This window comes from Gavialis gangeticus, unplaced genomic scaffold (genome assembly GCF_001723915.1).
Source record: "Gavialis gangeticus isolate Ggan-Ray unplaced genomic scaffold, GavGan_comp1, whole genome shotgun sequence".
In the NCBI taxonomy this organism is placed as follows: Eukaryota; Metazoa; Chordata; order Crocodylia; family Gavialidae; genus Gavialis; species Gavialis gangeticus.
This window is the reverse complement of record NW_017729032.1, coordinates 149,168,735-149,179,192: the sequence shown is the minus strand read 5'-3', so window position 1 is coordinate 149,179,192 and position 10,458 is coordinate 149,168,735. Positions and strand designations below refer to the sequence as shown.

General features: G+C 39.0%; 1 protein-coding gene across 1 annotated transcript in view; it reads left to right on the top strand.

The window, feature by feature from the left end:
• The first annotated feature begins 2,934 nt into the window (after window positions 1-2,934).
• Window positions 2,935-10,458, top strand: part of TMEM182 (transmembrane protein 182) — an 82,096-nt gene continuing 74,572 nt past the window's right edge. The window contains exons 1-3 of the mRNA XM_019525552.1: window positions 2,935-3,400; window positions 3,696-3,795; window positions 6,590-6,688. Of these exons, the coding sequence (XP_019381097.1) occupies window positions 3,260-3,400; window positions 3,696-3,795; window positions 6,590-6,688 (340 nt within the window). The 5' untranslated portion in view covers window positions 2,935-3,259. The remainder of the gene's footprint in view (window positions 3,401-3,695; window positions 3,796-6,589; window positions 6,689-10,458) is intronic.

The window sequence follows — 10,458 nt, the reverse complement described above, 5'->3', positions numbered from 1 at the left end:
CACAACCCCCCCTCCAATTTTCAGGTTAAAAAGGTAACCCAAAATCCATATGATCAAAATGCAAAACCACTATATGTATATCTGTGTATTACAGGCATTACATTTTAATCATGGGAAAATGTGGATTTTGGGTTACTTTTTTTAACCTGAAAATTGGTGGCTATTTTTCACCCAGGATCCCTTATCATATGGATATAATATATTCTAGCTGGGATGGTGAATGCAGATTAGTATCTGCAAGAGTGGTTGAGATATTCCACATCTTTTTAAAAATATCCTTCTTAAGCAGTAAGTAGACCATTAGGTCTTAAAATGATTCAGCTCTTTGAACATTTTTTTCAGCAGCTGCTGCAGCAGTGAAAGGCAACTAGTATAAAAGGCTGTTTTTAGATCATGGACATATCTGCCAGCACAGATAAGGAGACACTTGCCAAGTCCCAACATACACACACTACATCCAATCAATCACACACAAATATAAACAAGCAAACAGACAACCCTCCCCCATAAACTAATCATGCTATTTCTCCTTCAGACAAAGAAGAAAGAAAGAAGCAGACTGCTATTGTTATTTTTATTTTGAAATGCATGGTAGGTACTCAGATGCTGTTTGGAAAAGCATACAAAAGGATAGCAACATGCAGGAGTGAGTTGTAGGCCTATTTGAAAAAAAAATGAGTCAGACAGCTTTTGTCAGTTTTATCACATGAGATCTGAATCCATTCATTGTATTAAGTCCTTTACCACTGTCTACCTCACTAAGAAACAAGAAATGCAATTAATACAAATTAGGCAAAATGGGTGGAAGTTGATTTATGTAGGAAATCATTTAGTAATATAGAAATGACTTTGGCCCAGTTTTCTTTCTTAAAATCCTAGTTTTCCTAGAGAAAATTTATGAGTGTTAGGTATTATGAATCAGGGACCAAACTTGTTTTAAGATTCAGAAGAATAATTGGAATTCTGTTCATTTCCTTTCCTTACTTTTTTCTTACCTCATGATGAACCATCAGAATTAAATGAATTAAAGAAAAATTGCCAGAAGATTTTCTATGAGTATGAAAGCGTGGAAAATACGAACCTTTACCATGACACAGCAAGTCTTGATATGGCTCCTGATTCATTCCCAACATAGACGGGCATTATTCTGAAGATATTACAGTAGTGGTGCCAGATTGACAGTGCCCAGTCCATCCATGAAGTGTATCCAACGCTCAGGCAGGTATGATGGGCACCATCTGGCTGAACAGAGTGGTCAGGGGGCAGGCTGGCCCCAACGTACCCCACAGGGGAAAGGACCCTGACCCAGCTCAGTGGAGAGGGAAGGGAGTGTGGCCAGGCCCCAAAGTGACCCTGTGGGGGAAGGGTGTGTAGTCCTGCAGGGAGGGACAAGGACATGGCCTGACTCCATTCCAGAAATGGGGGCAGGTATGGCCTGGCCCCATGGGAGAAGGTGGCATAGCTTGCCTTTGACCAGCTGTGCAGAGATTGGAGCTTGGGGATTTGGCAGTGGGAAGGGTGACTGTATTAATGGCCACTGCTCCCCCACTGCAAAATTCCCGGACACGTGGGGAACTCCAAGGGTCAGATAAAAATAGGAGTTTCAGTGCCTTCGGGAGACAGGAAACAATAGCAAAGAATCTATTGAATATATGGCCATGTGTCTAAATTGTCCAGTGTAAAAGGGCCAGAACAGTAAAAGAATATCACACTCACATGTGTATTAAGTTAGTTTAGTACAAAACTAAATTAATAAATGTGTAAATGTAATATTCTTTTACTGTTCTGGCCCTTTTACACTGGACAACTTCAATTAAAATAGGTTCTTTGCTACCATTTTCTAACAATCTGCAAACATTATATTGGTTATTCCCATTAGCTATGTAAAAACTTACTCAGACCTTGAAAAAAACATCCCATCTCCAGCTTTTTCTTTTGGGGGTATGATGTAGGAAATGCAGGGAGTCTCTTCCATTCTCTCTCCTCAAGCACACCCAGGTAAGATCCAGAATGGATTGTAACTGCAGCAGTGCTTATGGCTGGTCATCTAGCTAATTCAAAATAAAAGTTTCTCTGGGACTGTTTTCAGTTGTTGTAGCTTCCACAGCTCCTTGATTCCAAACTTGCCAGGATAGGAAATCAGTGGAGTTTTGTCTGGAAGATTTGCTGCACTGTGCCAGGTCGGTGTCATTTTGTGGGAGCATGCCATGGATTCTTGGGAATGCCTGCTTGGCATAAAAAGAGGGGGTTTTCCTGTGAGGGATTCAAATTTTGGAATCTACTACCTCATTACATTCTGAAATGGTCTTCAGGACAGGTAGCAATACTTCTCCTTCACAGAAGGGCTGGCATTCCTTTTGTGGATTAAGTTATTATGTGCCTGCAGTGGTTTTTTTCCTTCCCTGGTTTATTTTGTTTGAATTTGTCATAATTGATTCATAATATACATGTTATGAATTATATGCCCTGTTGGATCTATATATGCAAAGTGCCTTGGGGAGGTGCTTTCTAACGTTGTATATACATCTAAATATAGAAATCACATAAGGAATTAATCTGAAATAAATAAAAAGTGCAAATTTCCCCCTTTTAAAATAAGGAGGATTTGAAGCAAAATGTTACAGTTTATTTGGGACTTTTCAAAGACATCAGTAGGATTTAAGTACCCTATTTTCAGTAGGATTTGGGCACCTGAGTCCTCCTTATTCCTTTGAGGGATATGGGACTTACAGGAACTTACACAATGTTGTGTGTATTTTCTTTCCTGTTAGTGTTAGAAGAAATGTTCTCATTGACATACTGGAAGTGCTTGCTGTTACTATGCTATAATTCAGCCCAAGTGGAATGATAAGATTGCTGCTGCTTCTTCTCCCTTCCACTTATGTCAATGTACCAGCTGCAATAATATTTCAAGTCAATCCCTGTCTCTGGATGGTTGGGGGAAGGTCAGCTATATTTGACTCTCCTCGCCCTGAGAATGAAGAGAGTACAGCTCTTCTATCAGTGTCCTAAAATAGAAGGCCCTTTCCATCTGTTGGCCTGAAGTCAGCCACATGGAACACAAATCAACCAGAGGGCACAGGGCTACAGAGAAAGAAAGACAAGGAAAGATAAAATTCTTCAGACAGAGGCTTCATTGTCCAGACAGCATTAACCATCAACTAGCTTAATTTCTTTTTTTTCTGTCCTTTATTTGGATGGATTGATTTTTAAAAACAATTTTAAGCCTGATTCATAGTCATCTGGAAAAAAATCAATAATGAAACTGAATGTGGGAATATTTTTTGGAGGCTTCTTTGGGGCTCTGGGAATTTTGCTCTTTTTGGTGGCCTTTGGAACAGATTACTGGCTTCTTGCTACAGAAGGTGGAAAGTGTACAAGAGGTCCAGATGACATTGGGGTTCGTATGTATATTTCTTCTTCATAATAATGACCTCTGTGAGTTCAGAGGTATGTTTATCTCTTTCTACAGGTAGCAAGAACGTATGTATTGAAACTTATGCACAGAATCACAAAATGCAGTCTGAGGTTCTTACAAAAGGAGCTATAAATGTACATGCTCTTTTGAGATAATCAACAGGCAGATAGGGTGCATTTTATTATTTTTTCAGCTTTTCACCTATATTCAATAGGACTTGATTCTCTCAGCTACCTGTCTTGAATCAGGCTGCAAAGATTATGTTTGTTTTGTATAGGAGGAAAAGATGACTTTCCACCATGAAGGTTTCTTCTGGAGGTGCTGGTTTAGTGGAGATGTAGGGGAGAACACTACTAACATTTGGAAATTCTGGTACAGTAAGTGACCTTTTAACTTTTTGCATTCCCCTTACCACTCTGTTGTAAAAGCTGATTTTTTTTTGGTTTGTTGGTTTGTTTGGTTGCTTATCATTGGTTCGGATTAGCTCTGTGGTAGCCAAGTTCCTTAGGTACATTACTAATAAAGCTGTGACAGGCAATGATTTAACTGAAAAAGACAAAAATAGAACAAAACCATGCATGCATATACCCCAACTCTGTCTGTTAGTGTAGTTATGGATAAGAAAAAGTCACCTTCAAGTTATCAGTTAACAGCAAACTGCAAAAGATTGTCTTGGTAACTGACTACTTGCTTTCTTTAACAAGCTTGTAGGAAGCAAAACAGAATGAAACAAAGTTAGAAAAAATCCATTATATTCCACTCTCAAATTTTCTGGTGGGGGATGGGTGGGGTGAAGAGGAAATTGAGTTTACCCTCACTAAAGGACAGATCAGAAGAATCCCTCTCCTAAAATATGCCAATGATTTGAGATCTAAATGAACTCTAGAAGATCATCAGGGCATAAAAACACCAGCTGAAAGGTTGCTGAGAGGTACTAAGGTACAAAGTACCATCTGATGTCTTCTACAGGTACACTTCTTGAAGGCAGCACTTTTTGTAACTGGATTTACCATCAGGAATCTCCCATAAGTAGGCTGGTCACAGAAAGTCCCTTTCATTGCTCTTGGTCCATCTCTCAATCATAGATCCCCTTACTGGATTTCCACAGAGCTTGTGACAACTGGAAGGTTGGAGAAGAGCTGCATTGTGCTGGTGTAACATCAATGTGCCATGTTTTGCTATCCATGTCATTCAACATTAGGTAACGCATGTAATGCCTTCTGTAGCTAACTTCCCTTGAATCTTCTAAGCCTTGAAATTGTCAAGAACATTCGGCATTTGGAAGTTTGAAATATTTAATCCATTTAATCTAGTGAATATTCATCATGCACAGGGAAGAATGAAGGTGATAGGCCTTTTATGAACTTTTCAGATTGGGAAAAATGAAAGCATCTTTTTTCCGGGAGATATTGGCACCAGAGGCTTTGGTTGAAAACACAAACTTTTTCACAGCTTTTGATTTATCTCACTGCCCTAATTCAGGGCTGCATTTTAAGTACCTCCATCCACTTAGGATCCTGAGTTCAGATTTCTTTCCTGAGAGTTGGCCCATAACAGGCAGTACCTAATGCTTTTTAGAAAGACAGTAGTAGTAGTGGCACCTAAGTTTACTATAACAGCCTAACAAGTAGAGAACTTTACCAATGAGAGAGCTGGGTTCTAGACCACCCTTAACACGCATATGAGAGTATCCTAACCCGTGCAATATTGAACCATCTAGCTGGTTGAAGCTGGGTCATTGTCTAGCTAAAAATGCAGGATCATGGAGCCAGACAGAGAACAATGAAATGGGAACCTGACTCCACAATTCCTGGGAGGTATGAGTCCTGGGTTATAGCCTCAGTTCCCATGAAGGATTCTTAATGTATTTAGACAGCTATAGGATAAAAAGCAGAAATAAGCTTTCAGGGACCAGACCCTAAATCAGGGGTGGGCAATTATTTCAGGTGCAGGGCTGCCTACTGAGTTTTGGGAAGCCATCGAGAGCTGCATGACAGGCAGCCAGGGGCAGATAAAAATTAATTTTTTAAATTTTTTAGGGGCCCCATGGGCTAGATACAATAGTCTGGCAGATCACATCTGGTCCAAGGGCCACATTTTACCCACCCCTGCCCTAGAACTCCCTCTCTTGTCTAAGTGCCTTAACCACTAAACAGTACTTCCACTGCCACTTGCATTCTATTCTATGGAGTGGCTCAGCTACTTCAACAGTGGGAGTGGATGTTTTCCCTCTTACACAGCTCTCCTATTGGGGTAATTTCTGCAAAGTAAGAGATGTAGTTGAATCCTTCTGGGCTGAGGAGGGCCAAGAACACGTCTCCCATTTTTTAGATGGTTGCTGTAATAATTAAGTTTCTTAAGGGGGGCAGATTCCTTCTCCAGCCATTCTTTTGAATGAAAGTGACTGTGGATACTGTGTTTTGTGCTATTGGTATGCATTATGCCTTCTCAGCGCACCTAATGGATTAGGCCTCCCTGGAGACTTAGGTAGAGTTTAATTGCCACTGCATCTCATGTTTGTATTGCAACAGAGCATAGGCAGGAACTAGGCTGCTCAGACTCGAATGATTCAGTGCTTGCTCAGAAACCTAAGCTGAGGTTACTTATGGAACTTGATGGTCTGAAATGCAGGCATCAAATGGTGAATAAGGGGTTTCGTGCCTGCTGATATGGGGGTTTTCTGGACCACTTTTCTGGACTGAGGTACTAATATTCTGCTTAAGTTCATTTTACAAACACTCTCTGGTTCTCACCTTTAGTCCTTAGAAAAGCATGTACGTATAACTTTATTGAACTATATTCTGGCTGTCACTAAAGTCATTCTACTTCTGTAGCAGCATAAAGTTTCCTTTAACCTGCCCTAGCTGGGAATTCTCCTCAGATAGGGCTGTTACTAAAAGGGAGGCAAAATGGGTAGAATTGATCTCTGGTATGAAGCCATTTAGTACAATAGGAATGGGGCCAAAGTGGATATTGCCTCTCTTGCTGTAGTAAAATTTACATGGAATTTCATAAAATTTTGTCCAAAAAAACCCCCAAAGAAACCAGCCTTATAGACTGGACTATAGAACTCAGCACAACACTTCAGACTGTTTTAAATTATTCTGTTGGGAAAAGACGCAGTGCATCTTTATAAACATTAATGTTTAACCTTTTTCTTCTTTTTCCTAGCCAACCAGCCACCTTCTAAAAATTGCACACATGCTTACCTCTCACCATTTCCTCGTATCCGAGATGAATACAACTCAACCTCCTATGACTCTGCAATCAGTAAGTACTTTCTTTGGCTGCAAATGGTTCTGATACCTATACTTGCCAGAAAACAAATTTGGACACTCCAGTACACAATAGCTTTATCACTTCATGCAGTTCAATTAATAGACTTTCGGTATTTCATACTTCATACAATTTATAAATTAAAGTGCAAGCAAAAATGCCATTACTTCCCTTCACCAGCACTGAACTGTTCATTTCTGAAAGACAGTTATATTTAGGCCACTGTCCAGCAAACTCTGTAGCACATTTAACTTTAAGCATGGGAATAATCTTACAAAACTCCACAGGATACCTCCCAAGCTTAAAGCTAAGTGTGTGTTTAAGTGCTTCATTGGATAAGAACCATAGTCTACAAATACGATATTTCCTTTCTGAGATTTTTTTTTGTTGTTTTACCAATAAATAAAGTGTCTCCCTAAAATTTGAGCTTAGACTTGGATAAAGTATAAAATATAAAACCATTTAGCTTTTCTACAAAGAGTCAAAAAATTCCATGAATGTCCTCAGAGTTAATCTCATACAGTTACTCTGTTCATGTAAAGAATAATTCTACTTTACCTGTTTTTGTTTTTCTTGACATGGGTTTAGTGAGGTCACTCCACAGTAATGATTCAAATTTTTCTTTTTGTGGTTTTGATGGTGCTAGGGGATTTTTTTTATCTTTATGCAGGTTGAGAGAGAGAGAACCATTTGGGTTCTTTGAATGAGAATCTTTAGGTTTCCAATAAATTAATATTTGAGGATACACTTGTATTGGTTTTTCAACACTCAGGCTTATTTTGTCAGGTGCACCCTAATGGAGCATGTATGCTCTGTAAGATTTAAAAACCTATACTTCCCTATAGTATATGTTGACATGAGCAAACTCTACAGGAATTACTTTAATATACAATGGTAAAGACATTATCTGCACAGAACTTGAAAACCTGTGTTTGTACAGCTGCCATTAAAATGGACAGATTTGATTGAAACAAGGACTTCATGCAAATGCAGTGAAAATTACTTTTGAAATAATATGTGGTTCCTTTGTTTTTCAACTGTAACTCATAATATATGGATATATGGCTGCTGTGTATTCTTGGACCTTCACTATACCTGTTTGCAGTTTTATTTTACATATGGCTCACATAAGAAAATAACATGCATTGCCAGCAATTCTATTGATATTTAAAAATATATTAACTAATAGCAGAAGCAGAGTTCAAACTTAGTTATTTAGAGTCAGAGGTCAAATCTAGGACTTTACAGCACGTCTAGTGAAGTTTATCTTTCCAGGTACATATGACAGAACCTTAAACCCCTACTAATCTAGGAAAAGTATAAATCAATCATTCATTCAGAAATTCACAAAGAATCTTAAAATTATTTTACATGATTACACATAGATGAACAAATAAAGAATAAGAAAGGAAGAAGGAATATCATCAAAATTTTAATGATTTTTAGTTAATATTTGCCAAAAGAGCCATTGCTTAAATATAATTTACTTACTTATATTTCATATTAGAAGATTAGAGACTGTACAATAGATGATGTCTTAGGAAGCGTATTCAAGACCATTCCTACTATATAAATAGACTCAACTGGATTGCTTTGGAGCTTATTAAATCTGTGTTTAGAAAGAAATTGTTTCAGCATCTGAGATGAGTTGTTTACTAAAGCAGATCTTCATGTTAAAGAATCTTTACATGTGATCATAATAATACCCCCAAATGTTTGATGCTTTTTATGTTGTCGTTTTTGCCAGTGCAAAAGCCTCCTTGGGCTTTGGCATAACACAACTATCTGCAACATCCTCAGGAAGTTTGTATATCTTGCTGGAATTGTGCTTGCTAAGGGAAGAAAATAATATTAATGTTCTATTATTTTTAGCATACCCTGGGTGAAATCATAGCTCTGTTGAAGACAATAGTAAAACACCAATTGAGATCAATCCGACCAAGAGTTCACCAATTATTTTGTGTCTGTGTCCAATATTAGCTCTCAACTAAATAGAAGACAAAAATGAGACTATCAAGACACTGAGGTTACTGCCTTCTTTTATCTCTTTTCTGTTGTTTGCTGATGATACCAGGTTACCTCAGCTGATATCTCAATGTTGCAAAACACAAATAGATCACAACTCCCTTTTCACAAGCTCATAACTTTCTCAACAGTCTTCCAAGCTTGATTTTTTTCTTGAAGAGTTATTTATTCATTCATTCATGGTCAGTCCCTTAAAACATGCTTTATTTATGAGACAATCAGGAGGAAGAAGGGCAACATGACTGAGTGGGAGGTGGGGGGCGCTATAGGGCATAGTGATATGAATATAAGATTTAAGGGTATAATATTGTTGCAAAAAAGTTAATAGCATGCTGGATGTAATCAGTAAGAGCGTCATATTCAAGTTATGGGCACACAATATTTCTGCTCTGTTCTACACTGGTGAGGACTCACCTGGTGTACTGTGTCCAGTTTCAGGCACTACACTTTAAGAAAGATGTGGATAAATTGAAGAGTCCTGGAGTGAGGGGGGGAACCAAACATGATTTGAGGTGTTGAATACATGATACTTGAGTAATAGCTGAAAGACTGGAATTATTTAGGGTAGAGAAGGGATAACTGGGAGGAGAGAATGACCAGAAAAAAAAAAGATATAAAAATGATGATAATCAGTTGCTGTTTGTGTCTACTGTGGACAGGAAAAGTAGTAATGGACTTATGCAGGAATATCTAGGTTTAATATGAGGAAGAACCTTCTAACTCTGAGGAAGGCTATGTACTGGAACAGATTATTTTAGACAGATGGGGGAGGTTTTTCAGTATAGTTTAGAAAAACTTTTATCTGGAATAGTTTAAACAATAATGCTCCTGTTCTGAGCAAGTGGTTAGGCTACCTGACCTCCTCAGGGCGATTTCAGTCCTATTTTTCTACAGGTGATTTTTCATAGACTTTCTCCAAGAAAAATATATGCTCACAAAACAAAAAACTGTCTACTTCTTTTGAATATTAAACAGCTACCATGACAAAAGCCAACCACAATCACAGCAGAACTGTAGATATAAACACCCATCTACTTATACATTCATATCCGCCTTTACAAGTTAGACATCATAGATTCAAAACTTCAACTGATTACACTTTTTACAGTCACCATTATTTTATGTTACTCTGCACATTATTTTTTGCAAACATCATGGTCTGTACTCTATTCCATCATTGGGCATTTGAGTGAATTTAGGTTTCTAAGTGTGATTCAGGGACTTGAGCAGGATGGAAGAGAGTTGTACTTAAGTCCATTTAGACTCCTAATAGTTGGAATAAAGTCTTGTCCTGTATGTCTTTTAGGGATTGAATAACAGTTTACAGCAGGGGTGTGCAAAATACAGCCCGTGGGCTGAAACCATCCCACAAGGCCATTCTATCCAGCCCGCAGGGCCCATAAAAAAAAAGGTAAAATATTAATATTCATCTGCCCTTAGTTCTTGTCAAAAATGACAGGAACCTAAGGCAGTAGGACCCAGGGGAAGCCTGGTGAGCTACCACAATAGCAGAGCCTGCCCGGCCCCGCCCCACTGCTGGGGTTTCTGGCCTGGGAGCATGTAGCTGCCCTGCACCAGAACCACAGGTAAGGGGGGGGGAGAAGGGCAGGGGGGGACCCTAGGCAGGGAAGGAGTGTGGGGAGGGGGAAGTGGCCCCACCCCCACCCCATGCCTGGTGCCCCATGCTGCAGCTGCTTGCAGCCCGCCTGGGGCTACCTGTAACTACTCCGGACAGCCTC